This window comes from Telmatherina bonti (genome assembly GCF_933228915.1).
Source record: "Telmatherina bonti genome assembly, chromosome: 11".
In the NCBI taxonomy this organism is placed as follows: Eukaryota; Metazoa; Chordata; class Actinopteri; order Atheriniformes; family Telmatherinidae; genus Telmatherina; species Telmatherina bonti.
In genome coordinates, this window is record NC_136629.1 from 26,922,738 (window position 1) to 26,949,654 (window position 26,917).

At 40.1% G+C, this 26,917-nt stretch overlaps 1 protein-coding gene across 1 annotated transcript; it reads left to right on the forward strand.

Annotated features, from left to right (window-relative positions):
• The first annotated feature begins 1,837 nt into the window (after positions 1-1,837).
• On the forward strand, positions 1,838-22,279 carry efemp1 (EGF containing fibulin extracellular matrix protein 1). The gene is made up of 11 exons (XM_079249412.1): positions 1,838-1,963; positions 2,609-2,712; positions 2,846-2,891; positions 3,038-3,322; positions 13,935-14,057; positions 14,201-14,320; positions 16,228-16,347; positions 16,480-16,599; positions 17,357-17,483; positions 17,571-17,763; positions 20,453-22,279. The coding sequence occupies exons 2-11, from the start codon at positions 2,632-2,634 to the stop codon at positions 20,612-20,614; spliced, it is 1,377 nt and encodes a 458-aa protein (XP_079105538.1). The 5' UTR covers positions 1,838-1,963; positions 2,609-2,631; the 3' UTR covers positions 20,615-22,279.
• Positions 22,280-26,917: the final 4,638 nt, after the last annotated feature.

A 26,917-nucleotide genomic window follows, 5' to 3' on the forward strand; every position in this document is an offset into this window, starting at 1 on the left:
CAAAGTATCTTGTAAGATGATCATCTTCTGTTATTGGGATGAAGGACGAAGGAGGAGCTTTCTGATGTGGATGATACTGCATCAGGAACTGATTGGCTGATACCTAATTGCCAACAGTACCTGATGCATTGCCTTCAGCATCGAAAGAAACATCACAAAGTACTGGCTTCTTTTATCCTGAAAAAATACACTTTATATATACTTTAACCCATTTTCCTGTTTGTCTGTGAAGGATATTTTAAAACTGGTTTCATAAACTGATTGAGGACAATATTCTGTCCGTGTTGTTACTCTAATATGAAACCATCTCAGTGTAGGTTCTACCTTGGTTCCAGTGAGGAATAGGACTCTCATGGTCTTGTTAGTGTTGGATAAAATCTTCTTTTCATCTCAGTTGTTTTAAAATGGCTTTGATGAATTCTGTCTTATCTCTGTGTCTCTGCTTGTTTGACTATGTGTTAAATACCTTGCCAAGTAAAATAAACTTTAAATGAGGAGTAAAGTGTTCTACATCTTTTATTTTTGTGTATGGTGGTTGTTTTGTTTTGTTTGCTTTGTTTGTTTTTTTTTTTTCCTTTGTGCATACAAAGTAATGGACAAGAAATGAAAGTGCACCCTCTCTCAAATCCAAGGTTTTCAGGACTTAATCTGGAATGTGCTTTTGCGAAGACTGACAGTCATTTTCCAGATCTTACTTCAAAATGATGTTTTTACCCATAATGTGAAAAAAACAGCCTTGTCCCCTTCTTAGATTAATGTGTAACCCTAATTGCTCTCCAAAGATCATTGCTGATGTCTTTCCTACCTCGCCTTGCTAGAACATGAAATGTTTAAATATATCTTATCAATCTGTTAAATTTAGTTTTGGGTAATTAATAAAAAAAAAAAAAACAGTTGAAAGTTAAAAACTTATTGTTAATAGCAACTGATGTTGGCAGGCATTTTCATATAATGCCAGCAGTAAACTGGAGAAAGTATAGTTTTTATACGGATGGTCTCAGATGGCCAACTTGTATTTATGCATACTTGGATCAACTAACGCCCTCTTTTAGGACCCCAATGAAACCTTTTCACATGACAACACATGAGGATTATTCACATCTCCTGTGCTACGCTGACCTTTCAAGGGAAATGTGAGACGATTAAAAGTTAAACACCCCTATGAAAGGATAATGCCTCGTGCTGAATCTAACTGCCCTCTTATCTACACCATCTGTAGCCAACTTCAGCAGTAAAATGCAGTTGGTGCCCATGTCCCTCGATCTATCTATTTGAGCAAACTTCTGGCTTTGCACGCGTACAAACGCGCAATTACTCGCGCTCTTTCCACGCATAAGACATCGAGGAAGCTGTGCCAACTCCAGAAGATGTTGCTTACGGGTAGAAATGTTGGAAACACCATCACATGTATTGGAGGAAAGGGGCTAATGCAGTGGGCGCTGACAAAGGTCTTCAACACAAGTCCTGACCACCTGCTGCCTCCACATTGATAGACCTACTTTATGAAGGTCTAAGGAGGACATGAAGAGCTTACATGATACAAACAGAACAAAACACCGAATTTAGGAGAGAAATCAGATATTTATTGTGTTCTCTGGGTCTTCAGATCAAACTAGATGAATTTGCAATGCAGCAAACGCATCATTCACATGATTTTCTTTTCTAGTAAACTTCTTCCTTGGTGCTTGTCAGTCTATAGAGGGAGCCACTGTATCCTGCGAATGGTTTCCAGTACCCCGGAGAGAGAAAACCCCGGAGCTCAACCTGCCCGGTACCCCCCCTCCCAGAGTATGTCATACCGTACTAACCGCATGTTCATCACAAGCTTACGCTCCGTCAAACATCCAGCAACCACTGCACCGTCTCCACGGTCAAAAATAAAACATTGAAATAACCAGCCTGCTTTACGCACGACCGGTTTGTGCAGAGAGAAGCCGGGGACGTTTTCTTCAGCGCGCCGCAGGTAATCTCACATACGTCTCCAAAGCTCCGGGGGTCTGCAAAAGCGGATGCATGCAGTGTCTTTTTTTTTATTTTTTTTTTTTATTGCACAGTGAATCATTTTCAGTAAAAAGCTTTAAAGACATACAATTTTAAGCGAAGGGAAAATAATCCAGGGATTCACTTTTTGTTTAGTTTATGTGTTTGGTTCAAATGTTCTGTAACAAGTGCCGCTTTCTTGAAAAGAAGCTGTTGCGAATAAAAAGCGCAGCTCTCTTGTTCAGTTGAACTTCTGTTGTTTACAAGCAGAATTTCAATCAACATCATGTTTGCACGGGTGGCTTTTACTTGTTCGGTTTCTTGACACAGATTGGCACACGAGGACGTGTTTACGCACGATCTTTACGCGTATTACGCACTTATCCTTTTAGAGGAAAAACAGCAGGAAAAAAAAAAACGAAGGGAAAAAAAAAACATTCACTCAGTTGAAGTCGCAGATTAACCTGGAGCGGTGCCAACATAAACATCACGCCAGCAGTGGGAGATGCTGGGACTCGTTAAGCAATGCCATCAATGATGTAATAACTGGTATTAAAACTTGTTGGCTTGTCAGGCAGAAAATGATCTTGCACTCTATCCGCCCGGTGCCTCTTGAATCTCGTTACAGTGCTTCTCCGACGCTTGGTCAACATGCTGGGGATCTACTTGTGTCTTTGTGCGGGTTTCACACAGGTTCTTTCTCAGGAGACTCGGGAGCCCATCTCCTTCACTGTAAGTGAGCGACTTTCATCAGCTATCCAACACGCAGCTCTCCATGTTTGTGATGAGTGCCTTACTAATGGAAATCTCTAAGTTTAAGTTATTTTGTTACACGTTTTTACTCGAAATGATGTGTCCTTGACAGTGCACAGAAGGATATGAGTATGACACGGTCACAGGGCAGTGCACAGGTGAGTGTTTATTTATTTATTTATTTTGACAATTTATCTTGTCAACTCAAAGCAAATAGTCATTTTAAGCACATAGAGCTTTTAAAGTTCATTAAATGCAATTGATAAGTTGTTTTGTATCTTTCTGTTATACTTTTTTCTGTCAGACATTGATGAATGTAGAACATTAACAGATGCCTGCAAAGGAGGAATGCGGTGTTACAACCACTATGGTGGATACATCTGTCTCCCCAAGAGCGCTATCATCTATGTTACTAATGAGATGGGAGAGCAGGTGCCACTGCCTGACCCAGTACCACAAGCCCCTGCTGTCCCACCAAGCCAGCCTCAAATCCCATCGGTGGTTCCAGGTGTGTTCAGGGGTTCACAGACCCTCCGGAACGTTCACTGTGCACCAGGCTTCACTGCTGATGAACAGAACATCTGCAGAGGTATGATCAATAACAAAGAGAGTTCTCTATTTATGCAGATTCAGGTGATGGGCAGTGCCTTTAAAAAAAAACAAAACTACCTCTTGACTATTTACATCTTTACATCAAACTTGTGTAAACATGTGATTGTTTCAGGAAGTGATTTCAAGAAAAATTGATATTTCCAGAGGTGCAATGATGATTACAACACTGACTGTATGAAAGCTGTTTTTATGTAATTGCACAAATTCGCTACTTCAGATGTCAGATCTGGCCTCCATGAGACAAATTACTCTCTAAAAATTAGGTCGCAGTTTGACTTTTGACTGCTGTACACCAGAGCCTTCTGGCAGAACTGTTGACAGGAGTATTTTTATTTCTTCTGAATATAATTTCTTGTTGCAGCTTTCCAGATGCAGCACGGCTGCCTCAAAAAATGTGCTTCTTGCAAAGCTATTTGATAATTACTTGCTAACGACTTTCGAGCCTCAATGAGCAAAGCTCCAAAGGTGAACTGTTCATCCATCTATTTGACAGTCATCAACAGCTAAACTATGCATAGCTGCCAGATGTGTTGCTCAGTCTTTCTGACTGTGATGCCATGTTTTCTAAACTTCTTAGTTGCTTGTGGCATGATGTTTTTGGGCACAGTTCAGCTTCTGTGTTAAATTCTTCTTTTGGGTGTCGAGGCACTCTGCTTCTGGGTAAAAAAAAAAAAAGAGCAAAACTTGCACTATTGAGGTTGTATGTATCCTTTACATCTAAGGTAGACATTCTCTAGGCTTCAACAGGGTTGTCATCTCAATAGGTGCACATGGACTTTCTGGTTGTGATTTTATGTTTGAGTGAGACTTTTTGATCCCCTCAAACGGGGAGTGGTTTAAAGATTCTTTGTCTCACCAACACACACACACACACACATACAGCTGCTTTGTGCCACATATCTACAGAGGCATCTGAGAGAAAGAGTCTCTGATATCAGTTTACCTAATCTCTGCTGGTTTGTGTGAGATCTGTGGGCTAGCTCCATAAATGCTCTTGAATGCAAAGTGCATTTCAGTACATGTGTTCAGTGGTTATGAACTCCTCTTTGCCAATAGGCAGATGCATGTGGTGAGTGGCTGTGTGGTGTGGTGTGGGTTTGCGGTCACAAAGCTCCAGTGAAAGTAACAAATTTTATTTTACACCTGGGGCAAAGATATGTGTGAAGCACTTTATGTGTTTCTCTGAATTGGAACCCAATTAGGTTTTATTGGAGTGTAAAACATGGCAGCATATCAGTTAAAGCAACCACATAAGCGAGCTGGCATGAGTGTAATTCTTATTCACTGGTGTGCTGTTTCATTGCATGGGCTAAACAAAGTTAGGCTGTTGCTTTGAAATGACTGGAAGGCGTCTCATGCTGTTATGTGGGCTTATATTTATGCTGGAGAGTGATATAATCTTTGTTTACATCAGTGTCTGGTTTCTGTGTCATTATCTTTAAGTTGACACAATGAGCCAATTGTTCTTGGACACAGGATAAAAGTCTCTCTTTTCTTTCTTTTTTTGTACCACACTGCTTGTTCTGCACAGCTACGTATCTTGCCACCAAAGGAATTCCCATTAACTTTCAATAGAGGGAAACCTCAATGTATCAAATAGCGCTTGCATCAGGATCCTTCCTTGCTAACTCACCGCTCTCTGGAGGAAACCAGGAGTGCAGAGTCAGGTAGGGCAAAGGGGAGGAGGAAAGGCTGACACTGACTGTATAACCACAGAAGCACCGGAGCACCGACCAAAGATGGGTTACAGCAACGTCATGGGTTGTGCAGCTGCTGAGCTCTTTTTGGTGACTTACTGCTGAGTGTGTGGCAAATATTAAATAGATCAGCAAAATGTGCTGCAGAAATGAAGCCAGTTTTCCACAGAACAAATTAAATTGTTGAAAAAAAATAGGTTTTAAAACAAAAGAGCTCCTTTTAAGCTCACTTTTCTTTATGTTGATTAGAAGCCAAGTAAACCACAAAACATACAACATGTGTCAACTTGATGATGTTCTTTTGATTGCAGCTTCAGTTTTCATTCCCATGTGGATAAGTATTTGCAAAGGAGCAATTTAGCCCTTTGGCCCTAAGTGTGAACAGGAGTCTAAGTGTGTGTTGTTATAGTGACACACGCAGGGGAAGTTGGCACTTTTACTCCAGCAACACACAAACTATGGACCTTTGCTATATGTGTGACAGCTTAATGATGCCTCACATTTCCACGGCCCCCACCCTCCCTCCAATCATACACACATGTAGTGTTTTTGGCACCAGGTGATCCCCACAAGTGGTTCGTTGTGTGTGGAGGTGAAATCACTTCCTTGGATAAATGAAGGCTGTCCATTAGAAGCTGTGTGTCAGTCATTAGATGTGAAGAAAAGTGGAAAGCGTTTGTTTTATTTTATGCAGTTTGAAGCCTTACATTTAAGCAGTTTTAACTTGGCTTTTTAAAATTTTTTTATTTATTTACTCTTGAATTGTTTACCACAGGTATTTAAACATGGCATGTTTTACACTTTGTGGACTCAGTTTTCCTCCTCACATGTCTTGAGTTTACATACTTTAGCTGTAGCCCATTTATTTTTCATTTCTAAATTAGATACTCATGCACTGCTGTATCAGACATGAAGGAACATGTCACTTCTGTTTACCTGTCTGGTTTTCTTGAGGTCATGTAGACCACATTGCCACCTGCATGCCTGACTAGTTTGAGCTCTGTCTGGACACTCCTCTCATACAGTGGATAGAAATCTTTCCTAAATATGTTCTATTAAGTCTGTTAAGCCCTGTGTGACAGAGTAATTGTGTATTTTTCCGAACAAAGCAGAGCGCATGCAATAACATTTTTCCATACAGATGCAATGCACTTGGGAGGAATATCTCTGGAATGTCAGTGGCGGTTGTTTTTTTCCATTTGCTCCCATCTTTTGTGATGGTAGGAATTACTCACCACCTTGACAGATAAGCATCAGATCGATCTGCGAGAAGCAGGAATGCAGAGAGCGGAACAAGCAGAGAGAGCCTGGTGGGTGCAGAGCTCAACATGAAACTGCCAGCAGGCTCCGTGATTTGACCTTTACAGCTAATTCATAACAGTCCCACTTGTTGCTGTCTCATCTTGAGATTTCCATTTAATGAAACAAACCCCAGCTGTGAGTCTTTGCTGATCCACAAAACTGTATAAAAACATGCAACAAAACGCAGAAAGCCTTTGCAACATTTCAGGAAATTCCTTCAGATCTTATCTGATGGGTGTTTATTTCTTCCAAACTTCCACCAAAGATAAGGAATAATGATTTTAAAAATGTTCTTGCGCCGACAAGTAAGTCTTCGAGACCGAAGTGAACATGATGCAGGAAATAGTGGGTGCTAAATCTAAACATGATGCAGCAATTCTCTTGCTCAGCAGGAGGATGCAGGATCAAACACAGCATTTGTTTAATGAAAACTGGCCCCCTTTGTAGTTGCTTAAATAAAAAGGTACCCAAGGCAATCCTTTGTTCCAGATGGAGCCCTGTATTAGTGTCTAAGCCCCTGTCTTCCACCTGCACTGGCAGTGATGATCTGCACAGTCATGCATCAGTATGTTTTCAAATGCAGCTCTCATAGTACCCTGTGATTTCATTGTCCATCTCGTTCCACCTGTTGCACGTCACCTTCAGCTGCACTAATCAGCTGAGCCTTTCAGTTACAGAAGCTCTCCAGTGCTACCTTGAACTGCTAGTTGGTTATGTTTTAAGTTCCTGTTGATTTTAACTATTGTAAGCATGTAAGCATGCTGGGCATTTATTTACAGAATCATTTTGCTCAAGAACATTTAGTTAAAAATTCAGTAAAGACTGGAGCCTTAACTTGTGGAGTTACGATATGAAATGTCTTTGAGTTCCTGTTAATAAGATCAAAGTCTTTATGCAGGCAGCTCTTCTCTTGGCTGTGCAGTGCTGCTGCTCACTTGGCTGTTATTGCTTGTGGTTTGCCAGTGGCTCCTTGCTACCATTAACAAAGGCATAGAGGATCGGGAGTAGGGGGGAGCAGCCTTGCCATGCCTTCTTGTTGTAAGTGCTTAATGTTGTTGTTATTATTATCCCTGAGGTTGGTGCCTGTCCAGCTTCCAGCTGCTTCCTCCTCTGATGTGCTTACATGCGTTGATCTTTCTGTTTACCTCATGATGGAAGGGAACTCAGAGCGGCTATAAATCACTGTTTTTTGCTCAGCTGGGTGACACTTACATTTTGATTGAAGAGTCCATGTTTCCCAAGCCTTTTCTCATATTTAAAATGATCATTTTCATATGTTTTTTTGTGTCTGTGCTTGTAGCTTTCATAGTGTTTGCCTTTAACCCAAAATGGGCAGTTTGACTAATCTTCTAAATAAGATAAGGGCTGCTTCGGAACTCTTTTTCTGGACATGTTCTGAGTAACACGAGAGATTGAGATCACTCGTGAATTTAACTGGCCCATTGGACTGATTTCGAAGAACATGAAGACTCTGCCTGACCTTTAAGAGCGTGTGGAACAAACTCACAAATCAGTTTGTAAATGCCAGTATGACTACAATTGCTCCTCCTCGTGAACGATGAGAGTAATGAGGGGGTAATCGTGAAACGATGGAAATGTTTCATGCCCTAATATGGATAGTATATAAAATTTGAATTCTACTACTTCCTAACTGCCTCTTGTTTGCACGCTCTTTCAAAGGCTGCATCTAGCATTTAGTGTTTGAGCCAGCCAAAGCTGCATTTCACACTGCATTGCAGATGGAATTATACAGAAATTAAACAACATGCAGTACAGCAAAGGAGGGTGGTATTAAGGTGTCTGAGGTTGAGCAAAAGCAGGCTCTCCGGAGATGGTGTACGACATGCTGATGAATTTGATGTTGTAAAATTTCATGGGTTATTAACATTGCCGTTCTTGCCCCCCCCCCCCCCCCCCCCGTTTTCCTGAAGATTGAATTATACAATAATCAGAAGGAAACAGAGATGGCGTCCAACAGCAGCACCATGATTCCAACTGTTCTTTGGAACGACTCCTGCTTTCCTCCTGCCACAGTGGTTCAGCGAAAACAACTCTTAATGCTCCCAAGTGATAATTACAACAAGTCCTATCTTGTCAACATAAATCTGAAGCAAATAACAGATTGTTCTGATCTCAGGACCTCTGATTCACACACACACACACACACACACACACACACACACACACACACACACACACACACACACACAACACATACACCCCTCCATATACATACACTCACATTCTTTGAGCTGCCGCCATTCCCGTTACTCCCTGCTCCCACAAGGCATTTAGAATTAATCTTCGTGAAAAGCAAGGATTTCTTAAACTCTGACATCACATAAGCACACGCGGCCGTAAATCTATCTTCAAATCTCAAAAAGTCCTTCTTTGTTTAAAAAGAAGAAAAAAAAAGCCTCCACCCTCTCCCCTCATTCTTTCCTTCCACATCTTCTGCTGGACAGCCTTATCTTTGCCTGAGATGTTTCAGCAGGCTCACACTTGGAAGGATCTTGTATATTATGTTGAATAAATTCAGGAGAAAAAAAAATCTGACCTCAGAGAAAAGAGTCACCTCTCCTCACACGTAACACATCATCACCGCTGATGGCTTGTTGCGGTAAAATCGACTTTCTTGTGTAAACTATAAGGACTGTACAGCATTTGGCAAACTGTGGAGATTTTTATAGGACATAAGAGTGTTGGATATTCTTTTAACGCCCAACACACACACTCACACACACACACACACACCCACACACACACAAACTCTGTGTAACATTGTTCTGGCAGCTTCTTAAAAGGTTTAGTGACAAAGTAGCAGTCACTAGGATATTCCTGTGAATGAACATTTGGACTCTGTACAACACATATGCTTCTATTTAGAGCTTTTCCAGCTTGGTTGAAGGATTGCGAAGATGACTTTCATCCCCCCCACTCACAGAATTTCATACAAATGGCACTTTTCATCTAAATAACTTCCAGTTACACATGCGCACTTACTCTTTCTTTTAACATGTAACATGTCAGTGTCTTTTCACTTTACTTTGAATCCTAGAATATGATGCAAATACAGCAAAAATGTTGTCTCCCACAGTCTGAACACCTTGTTCACACCGTGATCATAGACCACAGTGATCACTGAGGTCTGTTAGGTAGCGACAGCCTTGAGCAGCTGTGCACTCAAGTGGTTAGATTCATGTTGTTGTGGTTGGTAACCAAGCCATCTTGTCTTAAACCTTAAGAGCTTAAACAACCTTTTCTTGGACTTTTCCTATGTACCCAGTCAGATTTGAGTTTTTTTATGCTAATATAAATTGTGTCCAGGAATGTAGCTGGTTACATTAGTGGTAGGCCCAATGTTGTGTTGTTGCCTAGCTAATTTGTGGAGTGACTGTTACAATTTCAGCTTTAGCTGGTGAGAAATTTCTTTACATTTAATTCCAACACCTTCCGAATATCATTTTTGGCCTTGAAAACAGTATCACTGCTTTCTATTTATGCTGAGTGCCAAAAAATAAGTTCATGTTAAAGCTACAGAAACACCACTGTAACTGGGATTATATATGACATGACAAGTAACCTCATTTTGTAAATTAATGTTATTTGTTAGCATGTGGTTACCACATCGTCTGCAGTTTTCAGACACATTAGCTGTTTTAGTTTTCAGGTAACCCACCAAACACTAATACTTTGATACAGGTTACCCTGTCCCTAGAAATGGAATGTTTTAGATCGACTGCTAGAAAAGCTTCTGCTTTGGAGTACCCAACCACATTGTCCTCGTTATACAATTAGCAAGCTAACTCTTCTGCTTGCATCATTTATATACATCTTCCCCTTGAGCTATGTACTTAAATTACAGATTGATATTAAGTTAAAAAAGAAATAGATTAATTTTGTGAAAAGCTAAGCTAATGGATGGGATACAGCTAGCTTAGAGAATCATATCTATGTATTGTTAGCATAGTTAATGTGTTCACATTCAGTGCACTTATTGTTTAAGTTGAAACTAATTTTACTTAACGTGGCTCAGTAGACTATAAATGCCATTGTTGAAGAATAATTGAAAAGAAAAAAAAAAAAAAAGAATGTTCAAGCAGAGTGAATATTTCTGCATTACCAATTCTTACATCACAGACTACTTTTTGTTTTGATTTGGACATTGGTAACCAAGATAATCAAAGCTTTGAAGCACTGGGGTCAGCTCTGCTAATGTTGTCATTGTTTACATGTGATCGCAGTGGCTTTAGAAGTTTCCAGATGTAATTAGTGCCACTAAAAACATAACATTTTATTGGCATCATGGTTCCTCTGTCGGTTTGTTGGCACCACAGTGGCATCAACTCACAAGACTGTATTTCATCATGAATTAGGAGTGTCACACTTGTGTTTGTCTGAATTCACGATACTGCCAGAGGGCAGGGCATTTCCAGTATAAATGAATCACCACATACCTCCGGTAAGTAGGCATGTTTATGAGTCACAGGAACTTGATCCTGGCTTTTGACTGTTGCCTCCTGTCCAAGTAATTGTTGACATTCATTCAAACAGTGTGTTGGTGCTGTATATGTATTCAGGATTCATTTATGTTGTTTCTCTGACAAACATATCACCGTGTTATTCTTTTATAGCCACAGCAGCTTGTGAAGCTACCAAGGCCGGAACAATGGATGCTTTTCATATATATATGTTTTGTTAGGAAACTGTTTTGTGCTAGGTAGCATTACATCAAATGACAGGAACTGCAACCAGTCAGTATAAAACTTCACAATGTGCATATTTTTCTCACCATAACCATGATTGTTATACCTAAACCAAACCATACACATTAAGTCTGACCCTTGCCATGCGCTTTTAACTAATAAGTGTAACCAGTGGGAACAAAGTTTTAAAAAAGTAATTGGTTAAAATTGTGACGTACAGGATTTGAACCAGCATATTGAACCTCAAAACATATTGTCACATGCTACGCATTTGTCTATGTGTCAGCATATGTATTTTCAGACCTGCTTTGCGATTCCATTGCTGAAAAGCAACCCATTAAGACTACCTGTCTGGCTGCAGCCATTATTAAAACATTTCAAAACTGCTGCTGCTCTGCTCTGACTTTATAGTTTAGCCACATCATCATCTGAAAAAGGAAGCTTGTAAAATAAAGAGATAAATAAAGAGTCACAGAGTCAAAGCTGCACTCACAGTGACTGGAACATCTGAAAAGCTGCAAGATTTTACTAGTGGGACAGCATCCAAAACTAATGCTGCTGCAACGTAATCACACGTTTTTCTCACTTTGTCTTGGTGCTATAGATTCTCCCAGATACCTTTTAAGCCACATCAGAACTTCTTTTTTTTTTTTTTTTCAGAAAAACAGTGCTTTTATCTTTGTCCTTTACTAAGCGGGTCAGTGAGCAACATGTGCATTCCTCCTTTTATGCAATTTGCACCTGTTGTCTCAGAGGTGCACCTTCAGATAAGCCCTGCTTTTGTCCTTTATCCACTGAGATGTGTCCTATTGCTGTGCCCCTATGGATCCAGGCACATTTTAGTCTTCTTCCTTTTCTTTACTGAAAGGATCGAAAACAACTTATTCTGTTTGCCTTTTTGTTTCCTGAGCTCTTGTGCTACTTTCTCACCAGCAGCACTCAGTGGTGGAGGATTTGGGACTTGAATGTAGGGCCTTTGAGGCACTCTGAGAGAAGGGCGTGAAAGTTTCCAGCTGAGACCATGTGAAACATTTCCAGGGAAATATCAGTTCAAGATTTCAATACCACAGCAAGTTGAACTGCTGTAATCATTGAAATGGTTGGATTTATTAATCTAACACATATAAAAGTGTGTAAAAGTCTTTGCCTTGTGTGTATTTCTTGCATCTAAATCTTGTGGAATAACAATAATATAATATTATCATCTGAAGAACAGAGGGGATGCAGTTCTTGCCAGCTGTACTATTGTTAGACTCTGGATGTGCCAAACAACAATTCAGTAATAGTAGTTTCTCCCTTACTGTGTGTGTGGTATTGAGGATAACTGTCTGTCATGCTGGTAAACTGATGCCCAGTAGCTGTCTGTATATGATGGGTTGCATCAGACCACCCAAGAGGAATGCTGGTGGGCCTCTGCGATGATAGTATACACTATGGCATATTTATATGTGTGGGATATGGTGAGAAAGCTTTTTAAAGAACATCTGACTCTGTACAAACCAAAAATGAAAACTAGTTTGTGGGATCAACATTAGATATTGAATCATCTCACCAAGATGCCATATGTTAGTTTTTGTTTTTTTCTTTGTTCGTTTTAACCAATGGTTAAATTGCAGTTAGCACCTCCTCATCTCAGCACTGCTCATTATTTGAGGAGTACAGACATATTTATGATTTGATTTTTGTGCTTTTTATAGTCACATCAATGACTGTTTATCATAATATATATTATAACCTGTTGTTGGCAGATGGTGAATCTGGGTGTGTTCACCTGTAGGTTAAAGTGGAACTATTATGTGCATTTCAGGCTAATTTATTTTTATTTCTGAGACCAGAAGGACTGGGATTGATCGAGTTATTGTCACAAATCGCTTTATTTACTTCAGACCGACCCTCTCCGTAGGCTGTCAGATCAGCCTGCGGGCAAAACAAGTGGATTGAGACTCTTCCACATTAAGCCCCGCCTCCCGCCACTGCACTACATCGGGAGCGCGCACCGCAACTGCTTTCGCCGTCATTGTAACATCTCATAAACAGAAGGATTAGGCTAATATGAACTCAATAAAAAAAACAAAATACAATGTCAGCACATAGCATACAGCCCTACATGTTCAAACCTGAATCAGACCCTGAAAACGAAGTGGAAAACAGCAACCCACAGCAACGAATGCAGCAGGATGTCTCTTTTTGGTAAACTCACCAGCCATCGTTGGAAATAACTTTAGCCAACGTTTTCCACCCGCCTGATGTATTTGTACATGCCCTTGTTAACCAGTAGAAGGTAACCAATCACTGAACCTTATCCTCCGGGACGTCACAAGGATTTTGAAGTAGAAAGAACTCTCTAAAACGACGCGTTTTTTTTGTCGCCATGGAAACCGAACGGAGAGAGTGCTGGAACTCAAACTCAAACTCAAACATGCGTTTAGGTGATAAAAACAGTGCCGTTTATATGTCTGATGAGGATTCAACACTGTAACACGGTAGAAAGCTCAGAAAACTCGAAATACCATAATAGCACCCCTTTAATGAACGTATATAGGTATAGACTGCTTTTTTTGTTTGAAAACAGTTTCCTCTTTTTGTTAAAGACGAGCTACTTTGTAGGTAAAAACAACATGATTCATGTGTTTCCCCATCAGCTGTAGCTGTTAAACTCTTCATTGAATCGCCTGTTCTCTGTATGAACACACATTTGTGTCCATGTGTGTAATGTGATGGTGCCAGTGATCTCTGATTTAGCTCCTTGTGGAGAGCAGTTCACACATCACCAAGTGCATGCAGTTCAAACATGTTGCTCTGCTTTCTTTGCCATATGTTTTCACATACAGCAGGGAATTAACTCTGTGAGCTCTGTCTCAGTGTCTGGGTGTGTTTATTGCAGACATAGATGAATGTGCAACAGGCAGACACACTTGTGGACCTGAACAGACGTGCTACAACACCAGAGGCTCCTTCATGTGTCAGTGTCCTCAGGGCTATCAGAGGAATGGTGATCGCTGTGTCGGTGAGCCACAGACACAAAATACAAACTTTGTTCTGACTTTATGTCACAATTTAAATGGATGGAAAGCTTTTGAAAAGGTTGGTGTATGCTTTTTATGGATAGCTTTTTGTTAAGAGACTTTTCTGCCTTTCATATACCTGCAGACAGAGATGAGTGTGCTGTGAGTCACTACTGCACACAGAGATGTGTGAACAACCAGGGTTCATACTACTGCGAATGCAACGCAGGTTATATGTTGGCTACCAACAACCACAGCTGTGTTGGTAAGTTACTGAAAAGTCAGTGTGTATTTGTGTGTCAGTAGTTGCCTTTCAACCAGTTGCTTTCCATCACTGTGAATAGGATCGCATAAAGTTTTTTTGTTTTTTTTTTCAATTTAAATGTAAGAATTTTTAGGATTTTAAGTGGTTAAAAAAATCTTGGTGTGTCAGTAAAAAAAAAAAAAGACAAAACATTTAAATAAAAAGATGTTCATTAACCACGTCCTGATGTGCAGAATTCATCCATGCATTTTCTACACCCCCCTTATTTCATGCAGGATTATTGTGGGGGGTGAGGAGTATCACAGCTGCTAAATATTGAATGGCAGGGTACATGAACAGGTTGCTAGTACGTCACAAAGACAAATGAGACAAACAATCATGCACACTCCTAAGGTCAATTTAGAATCACCAATTAACCTGGTATGCAAATTTCTGGACGATGGGACGAATCTGGAGGACCCAGAGAACCTACGAGTAATCAGGCAAAATGCACAGACTCCACCTAAAAAGGCCTCAGCCACATGGGTGACGATGCTAAGATGCATGCCACCACGTCACTGTCCACTGAACTGTCTCTCACCATGAAGTTTGTTTTCCTTTTGTTTCATTACCATCCATCTCCGTTACTCATTCCGGTCCTACGAGAGCTGCAATCGAGCAGGTTTTCAGTGTATTCCTCCTTTGTTACACCTGAATCAATTTAAACGGCTACAACAGCTGATCCAGTTCTGCCTACTAACTCATTAATTTGAGTCAGGTGTGTTGGAGCAGGGATACTTGCTAGATTGTGGCTCTTATAGTATAGGAAAGAGTTACCCTGATTTGTCTAGTTGCCTCTGTAAAGAATTACTTCTGTTTATTCTTTATCTCAGTAAACCAACCTGAAACCCTTTGCATTCAATTACTTTTCTGATTATTGAGTTAAAATATTGGTTGAATAGGTTCTTGAATAAAAAGAATTATGTATATTTATTTGAAATAAACTGTAATATATTAGACTATCAAGAGAATGTGAATTATTTCTCAACTAAAATGCAGTAAATGAATCTGACTTGGTTATGTACAGGTGTATATAATGATGTGAGTTTGATACACAGGGTAGGAGATCACCTCAAACACATTCAAAGTGCCGTGTTTTCTCAGGATGCAGATTATTAAAGGGTCAGTAGCTAGAAGTGTAGCTGTTGTATTAAATGTGTAGAAAAGTAGAGCTATCATGAGATTAATCATACAACCAGATCTCACACTGCAAATGTCATGCTGAAGTCAAAGGCGCTTTTTGAGTTCGTGCTGAGCTGTTTGTCTCTGAGGCATATTTAGAAATCCATCAAAACCCGTGACTGGCCTCCAGCTATGCTGCAACACGTGGATGTGTGTTTATGCTGAATGTGTGCAACTGTGTGCGCTCTATTGGTTTTTCTGCCTACTTCTAACCTCCAGTTTGGAAACCAAAACAAAAGTTATCAGTGCGAAATGGATGAGCCATTTAAACTATTTGCAGTGTCTGTTCTTTGTCACTCCAAATTTATTACAATTTATGCCTAGCTAACCCTTTTACAAAGTTGAAACTATTTACAAGTTATAAATAAAAAGCTGGAATAATGGTTATGAAATCATACATACTTAGTATTTAAGTAGGTACTCAGTCAAGACTCTGTTTTTGAAAATAAATTTGAAACCCAGCTTTTAAGTTGCTGGAAGTCACAGCAAGAGGCTTCTTTGATCCCAAGTGCAAATTGCTGTAAAAGGAAACCATTATCTTATGCTTCAAATTATATGAAAAATTGAGCATTTGTCCTAATTGAGATTAGGACAGAGAGAAATAGTCTTGTTCATACCCAACTCCAAAAAATAACTCAGCTATTCTGATTGAATCCATATGTGTAAAACACCTGCTTTCGTTCCAGATGTGAATGAATGTGAAACGCAGAGCCCCTGTCAGCATCATTGCTTCAACCTGATTGGCTCTTTCCTCTGCCAGTGTGACCATGGCTTTGAACTAGCAGCAGACCTGGTCTCCTGTGAAGGTGAAAAATGCAAACATGAACACATACACTAAATGCATGTTTGCAAACATCCACATGAAAGCATGTTTCTGTTTTCCAATTTGCTGAACATTACTATACTATAGTCTGTATTTATGTTCATATTTTGCATAGACATCGACGAATGCAGCTTGTCAAGCTACATGTGTCAGTTCCAGTGTGTTAACAACCCTGGAAGTTACTCCTGCGAGTGTCCTCAAGGATATCAGCTCCAGGGAAACAGGTTGTGTCAAGGTAGTACACTCTTTCCTTTTTTTTCCATCAATCCTTTTCATTCCTTTTCCCAATTTATTTACTTATCTGTCTTGCCATTCTCTTTTTTTTTAATGCACAAAACATCTTTAAGCTAGTTATTTTCTCTCCCTTCTTCTGCCTCCTCAACTCTTCACTGTAAGAACTTCCTGCTATCATCCACTGTCCTGCCTCTGTTCTCCATCAGCAATGTCTTGGAAAGAGTTATAGGCAACACAAACACAGCAACTTTGTGTTGCCCGGCTAAGCCACCTCTGTGAATTTATATGCGTGATGCTGGTTTCTTGAAGTGGATTTATTTGAAGCTCCAGCACTCTCAAAGGGAGGGCTGTTATTTTTTCCTCTCCCCCTCAGTCAGGTGCAGGCTTTATAGGGGGAGTAATGAATCCAGCTTGTTGTGTCAGTGGGATGTTTTGGTGATGAATCCAGGTTGCTGTGCCAGAAATAGCCTTGTGGTTTGGGGCACATTTGATGGGGCTATTTTCATGGTGCTGCAAAGGAAGAGCTGGAGTCAGGCTTGTATGCGGTTGCATCAGGGGTTTCCCTTGACTGCACATCTGCAGCTTTCCCTCATGGGTTTCTTGCATCTCCACTGAAAATACAGTTACAACCCCACACATTTTTCTGTTACAGACCCAAAATGTTGAACAAGCTTACACGTTTCTCTTCTATTTGGACTTTTCAATAATCCTCTCTGTTTTACTTGTTTTTTTTGTTTTTTTTTGACATCAATCACCAGACATAAATGAGTGTGAGATGGGGACCCACAACTGTCAAGATGATGAGATGTGCTGGAATTATTACGGAGGCTTCCGCTGTTATCCCAGAAACCCCTGCGAGCCGCCCTACACCCAGACCTCTGAAAAGTTAGTAAATGTTATCGATCCTTTTGCTTTACTTTCCTCTGTGTGAGCAGTGTCTCAAATATCTTCCTGTTTGTTTTGTGCCTGCAGCCGCTGCATCTGTAGGTCTCCAACTGAGTGCACGAGTCTCCCACCGTCAATAGTCTACAAATACATGAGCATCCAGGCAGAGCGCTCTGTGCCAGCAGACATCTTCCAAATTCAAGCTACCAACGTATACACCAACACACACAACACCTTTAGGATTAAAGCTGGAAATGAGGCTGGAGAATTTTTTCTTCGGGTAAGTTAATTGGAGTTATTACATACTGAATTAAATGATGAGCTAAAAGTGATCAGCTATGCTGACGTTGAATATATTTATCTTTTTCATTATCTTAGTATAACTAGTCAGTAAAGGCAAGGTGAGTTTATTTTTTATAGCACCTTCATGTACAAGAAAATTTAAAGTGTTTTACATAAAATATTAAAAGCATTACAAATGGTGTAAAGAAGCATACAAGAGAATGGCAAAAAGCAAAAATCCCAATAAAATCATAAATTAAATTAAAATAATTAGAAACAAGATCTGTTAAAGGTTATTGTGCAGAGATAAGCATGCATAGGCTCACAAGAAGAGAAATGTTTTTAGCCTTTATTTAAAAGTATCTCCATTTGAAGAAAGTTTAGTCTCCACTAAGTTTGTTCCACTTGTTTGCAGCATAACAGCCACATCCTGCAACACTAATTAACCTTTCTAACAAATGCACAAATGACATTAACAAAGTTTGAGACTCTTGTTAATGTCAACCTAACACCTGCGTTTGATAGAGTTTATTTCAAATTAAATTGGGTGTTCAACCAGTACATTAAACCACTGATAGGTTTAATGTTGTCAGTGTACTTTGTGTGTACACTGAGTTTATCCCATCCAGAGGGAAGGGTGCAGTCCACCAAAAAACTAATAGAAGTCCTAAGACACAATACTTTGCTTAGATCAAATGCTGATTGGTTAAAAATTAGCCCGACACAAAGGACAAAAATCCTAAAACAATGAAAAAGAAATGACTTACAAGTTCAAACAACTGATTAAGTGAACATTATTTATTATTATAGCAATTAGATTTACTCACGGAGCAAAACTGTTCACTTCTGCCTTTTTTCAGCAGAGTAAAGCTACATAACCAAAAAAGAAACACCAAAAGAAAAAAGAAAAACACACAACAACATCCCTACCCTTACATTACTCTCCCAAGAATCTGCCCCTAAGTACATTCAGAATGACATAACATGTGGGCATGTTTGCTAAACCTCAGTACCAAACAGGTGCAGAACTGTTATTGAAGCCCTAACATAGCTCAGTACAGCAGGGATCCCCACAACTTCTCTGAAGGAGGGGCTTGAATAACACGGAATCAAATGCTAGTGGTTTAGTCAGATTGGTATACCATCAGTAGTGAAAGTATTTCATAAAAATACAAATTATTTATGTTGACAGACTCCACAGTGGTTACAGTTTCTAGTAAGAGGATCATAAATGTTTTTATTAGTTTACTATTATGTCTATATAGAAGTTAAACATACAATTGTGAAAGGGTAAATCCACATAAAAACCACGATGTTTGCTAGTATCCAAATGATTCTGGTGCTTTAAGACTCCTTAAACAGAATCTTTTGAAAAACAAACATCTGCAGAGAAAGACATTAAAAAAACAGCAAGCAGCCGGCCAAACATAACATAACCTTTGCAACTTCTGTGTTTCCCTTTTGTAACCAAGCAGACACTATCTACATACAGAAAAAAGGAAGAAAAACCTTTAAAATGAGCCATTTAAATGAAATTGTGATTGTGGGAAAAGTCTGCCAATAGAATTGAAAAGATTTGTCTTATGGGGACAATGAATATCAAATATTTTATGTCAAAAGTCTAACAGTTAAAATGCCATTTCTTTTCTTTTTTTTTTTTTAGTTCAGATTACAAACCCAATTCTGAAAAGGTTGGGATGATGTGTAAAATGTATATAAAAACAAAATGTAATGATTTTCAAATATCAGTAATTCATTTTTTCCCCAGTTGAACATAAACAACATTTCAGATGTCAAAACTGAGAGATATTAGCATTTCATGGAAAGTATTAGCTTTTTTTTTTTAATGTAATGGCAACAACACATCCAAGACAACAAAAGACTGAGAAAGTAACTAGGTCAAATCTAAACAACTGGATGGACATTTGGCAACTGATCAGATGCAACAGTAATAGGTCAGTTACCTTATTGTGTAAAGGCATAGGAGCATTTCAGAAATTAAGATGTAAAAATGGGCAGTGGTTTTCCAGTCCGCAACAAAATGCATCTAAAAATTTCAGAAAATTACTGCAAGATTAAATTAGGATAACTTTGATGATCCCATCATCAACAATGTGTAAAATTATCAAGAGATCTGTAGACTCAGAAGGAATCTCTGTGTGCTGGGGACCAGACCAAGGCTTTATCAGCTTATAAAAGCTGCCATGGTTTCAGGCAAAGTGGTGAACTAGATCCAAATTTTAAATTATTTTTGGAAATCATCAACAATGTGCCCTTTGAACCAAAGTGAAGAGGGTCCATTCAGCTTTTTATCAGTGGATAGTTCAAAATCCTGCATCTGTGATGATATGGGGTTGGATTAAGGCCTATGATTTGAGCAGCTTGCACATCTGTAAAGGCACCATTAATGCTGAACAGTACAGAACAGAGTTTATAGCAGCATATGGGCCCAGTTCTAACTTTTATGACATTTTATTGCCATCAAATTTAATATGAGGTAATACACAAAATAGTAGAACATCATTCAGTTTCATCAGTTTCTGTATCTCAAATGTTGTTTATGTTCTGTTGTGAGTAAAATATGGATTTGCTAATCTTTATATTGTGTTATTTATACATCACATTTTCACAACTTCTTAGGGTTGTCAAATAAACTACTAATGCTAAGTTTATTTTTCTTTTTCCAGCGCTCCAGCAATATGAGTGCTATGTTGGTGCTCACCAAGCCTTTGACAGGGCCCAGGGAGTACATTGTGGATCTGGAGATGGTCACTCACCATCTGACCATGAACTACCGCTCCAGCTCACTGCTGCGACTCACCATCATAGTGGGGCCTTACGCTTTCTGAGCAGCACAAGTCCCAGCAGCCCACATAAGTCTGGTTTCAGCAAAAATAGCAAATGCCTGTATCATCATGCCAGACTTTACATTTTCACTCAATTCATGCATACAACATAGGCTGTCTCAGATTCAAACAGCTGCACAGCAGTTATATGCTTTACTTATATGCTTGCTCAAATTACAGCACACCTGGATATCATGTGACCACTGGGCATCTTTTTCTATCAAGGTGCTAATTTAAGAGGAAGTCCTGAACCTCAAGCACAAGACATTTTTGAAAGTTCTTTTAATTTTTTTTTTTTTAATTTTTTTTTTTTTATGAAGTGTTGGATGAAAAAGAAAAAAAAAAGCTGATTTCAGCTTTTTTCAGTTTGCAGTTTCCCAATCGTTCCTTAAATTTAATAGCAGAGCATTGGCCCTATGATACGTTTTGGATCCAGCTTACCTTTATTTACCACTTTGTTCAGGGCAGGACTGTTTTCAGTAACCTATCCTCGCATCACTTCTTTGAAGAGGGGGGAATTTTCACAAATATACACAACAAATAACATTAGCAGTTTTTGATAGACACGTAATCTACACTTTGTAAGCTTCTGACGGTAAAATTTAAGAAGTTAGAGCTGCTGAGCCATGCTATTTGAGCATGTTTCTGTAGTTTGCCTCATGAGTAATAATTTCCAGAAAAATCCAGGAACGGTTCAAAAGTGTAAAGGGTGGTAATTAGCCAGTGCATTGAAAAAGTGCTTAACTTTTGTGTTAAAACAGGCTGGGATGCTTGTAGACTTCACTCAGAGGAGTTGAGTCATGTACATACCTAGGTAACAAATCTGTTTGCGTGTGGATGTGGACGTGAGTGTGCGTGTGCATGAGTGGCTTTGTTTATGCATGCAAGCAAATGTATGGTAAGTGTGATACAGAGGGAGAGAAAGGGAAAGAGTGAGAAAGAGCTTGTTCTCGGCCTAAACTTTGGTGGATGTGGTGGAGCTGTTTATGTGTTTCTGTGATGCCATTACAGCAGCTTTCAGCCAAAGAGGCAATAACAGGGATCTTTGAACTCGAGAACACGTACAGGATATGGCGGCTTTCATAACACACCTTGGCAAATTGAGTGCTCACTGGTGCCACAGTTTTTCTGCGGAGGAGCAGCCGGGCTGTCTAATATTGGTCCCAGTTGAAAAGTCACACTGGCACCAGGCTGGCTCGCGTGATAATGGTAATTGCCGCGTTTCACCTTGTAGTTGGTTCATGTATGATGAAAGGGAAGATTAAAGTGTTAATACAATGCCACCAGACTTGTAGCAGAGTAAGAAATCCTTTACTACCTGCCTTGCCTTTCATGAATTTACATGTTTGCTCTGGCTTCTTGCTGTAATACTGTAAACTGTTAAGACACAGCACTGAAAACCAACATAGTTTCACCACTTTGTACGTGCAGAAAGTTGCCCAGCTTTGCATAAAACTCTTGTGCGGTTGCAGCACTGATCATGCCATAGTGCCTTTGAGGTTTAAACCAAAAATATAATACTCAGACTGTCAAGACTGTTAACTTTCTTCAGTGAGATGCCTTAATGTTTTTTTCTTCTTCTATTTAAAATATATTTTGTCATATGTATCTTGTATTGATTGTACTAAGAGCTAAAGTTATATTGTCAAATAAAAAAAAATTTAAAAACAGGACTGGTCATTCTGTCTTTTAACCTGATTTGGTGAGTGCATGATCTGACTTTAGCTTTCAGATGTGTTAACACAACGGCAAAGGGGACATAAGGAATGATATTCAAAAGAAACTGTTGCTGTCTATCAGTTTTGGAGGATTTACACAGTTTCTGACAATTTGGAGTCCATCAGTGTAGACTTAGGAAGTTTATTTATAGATATATAAAAAGACTGAAGGACTCTAGAACTGTTGACATCCCTGGAGTGGATGTCACAGCAAGCTTGCCCCACTGTCGGATCATGTAATGCTTAAAGACATTTTTTTAAAAAAAACACACAACAGCTACATTTCAGATGGATAAATACCTCAGTCAGCATCCATTCATCCATCAGTCCGTCTGTCCGTCCGTCCATCCATCTGTCCATCCACCTATCCAAAAAGGAAGACCACTAATGCCAACCATTTAAAATGAAGGTGGAGGAGTGATAGAAGTTATACGGCCCAACACCTGGAGTCATTTAGCCCATGAACTCCTCTAAATATAAGTATTTTAAAGTCAATTTAAGGCCATCTATCTGACAGCAGAAACTTGGTTGAAATTTATTCATGCTACAGAGCAATGATCCCAAGCACATCAGCAAAGTGAGAACAGTATGACTGAAAAAGAAAGGATTCAGTGTTTTGTAATGGTACAGTAAAAGTCCAGATCGCAGCCTGACTGCACTGCTGTGTTGGAACCTCAACAGAGCTGTGCATAAATGAATGCCTGCAAATATAAATGAACTGAGGCAACATGTTACAGAAGAATAGTCCAAAATTCCTCTACAATGATGCGAAAGACTGATACCATCACTAAACAATTACTTCAGTTACTGATGCTGAAGGTGGTTCCACAAGCTATTAGATCATAGAGTGTATTTACACCCTGCTTTTGCATTTTGGCATGGTTTTCTTAAATAAATAGCGATATGCTACATGTCATGTGTTGTTTCGCATCTTTTGTTGTATCTCGCTCATTTCAGGACATGGTGAGGACCAGATGATATTTACTATGTCATGAAAACCTTGGAATTGAAAATGGGTGTACTTGCTTTTTCGGATTGCTTTACACTGTCGTGGAAAAGCAGCAGCTGCATGACATCTTCTCTTTTCACGCTTAAGACAAATGTGAAAGTGATTTCATCTGAAATTAACAATGATAAATGCAGTAAATGTGATGCCACGGCCTCAATATCTATCTTATTTAAAGTGAATCAGAGGGGATACAGTAATGTAGTATGCTAGGAGACAAGTGTGAAACTCACTCACTCACTCACACACACACATATTTAGATGTGAAACTGGATGGGAGTGGTTTTATGGTAAGTTGTTACTCAATCATTCTGCTGTCTAGGGCTTAAGTCCGGGGAGCGTTGAGATGTGTAAGATGATACACAATGTGTCATTGTTCCCCTCACCCCATCTTCAGCTCCCCACTCACTGGAGCTGTGTTTCTGCTGTCCGTGCATGATTCAATGCCCAAGAGAAAACACTGCTCACCCACTTTTTCTCTGACTCAACCATGTGCTGAACTTATTAAGGAGAGCAAGATTTTCGGATTCTTGTTCATGATTAATATTCCACTCAGGATAACATTGGGGATAATTAACTTAATCTCCCTGCATATTGCTAGACATCTCATTAATCACCGTTAGATTCATTGAACAGATCAAAGCCAAGTTATTGGCTGAAGATCACAGGAAAGCAAAAACGGTCATGGAAGTTCAGTAAGTTTAAGGCTTCATGTTTGTTATCCTCTGTCATCTACCCCTTGCATTATTTTTGTGATGCAATTGCTGTCCTCTATTTATCACAGTTTTTTTTTTTTTAACTTAGCAACTTGTTTAGGTTCTGAGAGAATTAACATGAAGCAGTGGTGTATCTCAGTTTATTCTGGGCATTCAGAAGGTAAAACTCAAGAGTTATGGCGTCAATAGCCTGAATCCAGTTCCATGGTAACGTGATGGCATAGGGGATTTTTTTTTTTTTTGCTCACTTCCATTTTCATTCATATCAGTCATTATTTAAATGCCACAGCCTATCTCAGAACTGCCATGGACCATGTGCATCCTTTTTTGAGCACAATGTGTCTTCATACAGTAAATTCCAGCATGGTATTTCACCATGTCAAAACAAAGTTTGTGACCTAATCATCTGAATCTAATACAGCATGTTTGGGAGTAGTAGAACAATCAAAATAAATGTTCAGCTGACAAATGTGAAAAAACTATGTGATGCAATTATGCTCACATGAACCAGGCTCTCATAGGAATTCTTCCAGTGTCTTGTGTAATCTATGCTGTTAAGAGCTAAATATGTTTTCAATAAATTGGAAATTCAGTACAGGATTTGGGCACTCTGTGAGCATACAGTGCATCAGAGATGGTGTTATGATTTCTGTGACTATGTTTATTGTATTTTCTGTTTTATTTCATCATAAAATTATAAAATAATTAGCTCTAAGTGCAAAGAACAGTTGAGTCTGATGGCATTATTCCTGTATTGTTATCTGGGCATTAACACTGATCAAAAGTTTTAATTTAACACTTTCTTAGACCAAATCTCATCTCAGGGCTTTTGGTATTGATAAAAAAAAAACCCAATAATTTCTTTTGAGCAAACAGTGGGCAACACTGGAAAAGAACTCCAAAACCTTTAAACATGAGAAACCTCTGGCAGTCAGAAGTCCGCTGGCTCACTCAACTCGATATGATGAGTGCTCATTTTGTTTCTCCTGCTAGTGACATAATCAACACAAAAATGCATATTCATGAAGCATTAATTATGATTATTTAAGTTGCAATTTTTTTTGTGGATTACCCAATAAAGCTTATTACTGAATCTTTGTTTTAATTGTCTTTATGTACTAAATTACACTTCACTTTGTCTCTCACCAAAGGGAAAATATACTGTAGAAGTCCATCCATCAATTAATTCTTCGCTGGTCATCTGGGGTTGGGTTGTGGAGGCACCAGCCTAAGCAGGGAAGTCCAGACTTCCTTCTCCCCAGCCATATCTGCCAATTCTGCGGGGGGCATCTCAAGGCGTTCCCAGGCCAGAAGAGAGATATAATCCCTCCAGTGTGTCCTGGGTCTTCCCCGGGGTCTCCTCCCGCAGGGACGTGCTCGGAACACCTCACTAGGGAGGCATCCAGGAGGCATCCTGACCAGATGCCCGAGCCACCTCAACTGGCTCCTCCCGGATGACCGAGCTTCTCACCCTATCTCTAAATGAGAGCCTGGCCACCCTGCGGAGGAAACTCATTTCAGCCGCCTGTATGCAAGATCTTGTTCTTTCAGTCATGATCCACAGCTCATGACCATAGGTGAGGGTAGGAACATAGATTGACTGGTAAATCGGGAGCTTTGCCTTCTAGCTCAGCACCTTCTTCACCACAACAAATCTGTGCGGTGTCTGCATCGATCTGCCTGTCAATCTCACACTACATCCTTCCCCCACTTGTGAACAAGACCCCAAGATATTTAAACTCCTCCACTTGAGGCAGGACCTCACTCCCGACCCGGAGAGGGCAAGCCACCATATTCCCACTGAGGACCATGGTCTCAGATTTGGAGGTGCTGATTCTCATCCCAGCTGCTTCACACTCGAATGCCAATCGCTCAAACGAGAGCTGGAGATTACAGCCAGATGACTCCAACAGGACCACGTCATCCGCAAAAAGCAGAGACCCAGTCCTGAGTCCACCAAATCGGATCCTCTCAACACCTCAGCTGCGTCTAGAAATTCTATCCATATAAGTTATCAACAGAATGGGTGATAAAGGGCAGCCTTGTCGGAGTCCAACCCTCACCAGAAATGAATCCAACTTTCTGTTTACTTACTCTTTACTTACTCTTTCCCTTACTTACACCTGACACCTGTCGTCAGTGGGGAGTACTGTGGGGGGTACTCCGGGAGTACCCCCCCATAGGAGCCCCCAGGGGACACAGACAAATGCCTTCTTCAAGTCACATGTAAACTGGTTGGGCAAACTCCCATGCCCCCTCCAGGTCCCCAAAGAGAGTACAGAGCTGGTCCACTGGTCCACCAGGACAAAAAAAGCACTGCTCCTCCTCAATCTGAGATTCGACCACATGATGGACCCTCCTCTCCAGAACCCCTGAATAGACCTTTCCAAGGAGGCTGAGGGGTGTGACCCTCCTGTAGTTGGAGCACACACTCCGGTCCCTCATCTTGAAAAGAGGGACCACCACCCCAGTCTGCCAGTCCAGAGGAACTGTCCCCGATGTCCACGCGATGCTGCAGAGGTGTGTCAGCCAGGACAGCCCCACAGCATCTAGATACTTAAGGAACTCCGGGCAGATGCTATCCACCCCCGGGGCCTTGCCGCCAAGGAGCTTTTTAACCACCTCACTGACCTCAGCCTCAGAAATAGGAGAGTCCACCCCCGAGTCCCTCAGCTAAGCTTCCTCATCGGAAGTCGTGTTGGTAGGATTGAGGAAGTCTTCGAAGTTTTCTCTCCACCGACCCACAACGTCCAGAGTTGAGGTCAGCAGCTCCCCATCTCCACTGTACACAGTGTTAGTGGAGTACTGCTTCCCCCTCCTGAGTCACCAAGTGGTGGACCAGAATCGCCTTGAAGCCGTTCGTAAG

What these genes read in the sequence shown, in the direction of transcription:
- efemp1 (XM_079249412.1), top strand. Translation starts at nt 2,632, where the DNA reads ATGCTGGGGATCTACTTGTGTCTTTGTGCGGGTTTCACACAGGTTCTT. An exon ending in TGAACAGAACATCTGCAGAG is followed by an intron (nt 3,323 to 13,934) that starts GTATGATCAATA and finishes TGTTTATTGCAG; the next exon opens with ACATAGATGAATGTGCAACA. An exon ending in CAACAACCACAGCTGTGTTG is followed by an intron (nt 14,321 to 16,227) that starts GTAAGTTACTGA and finishes CTTTCGTTCCAG; the next exon opens with ATGTGAATGAATGTGAAACG.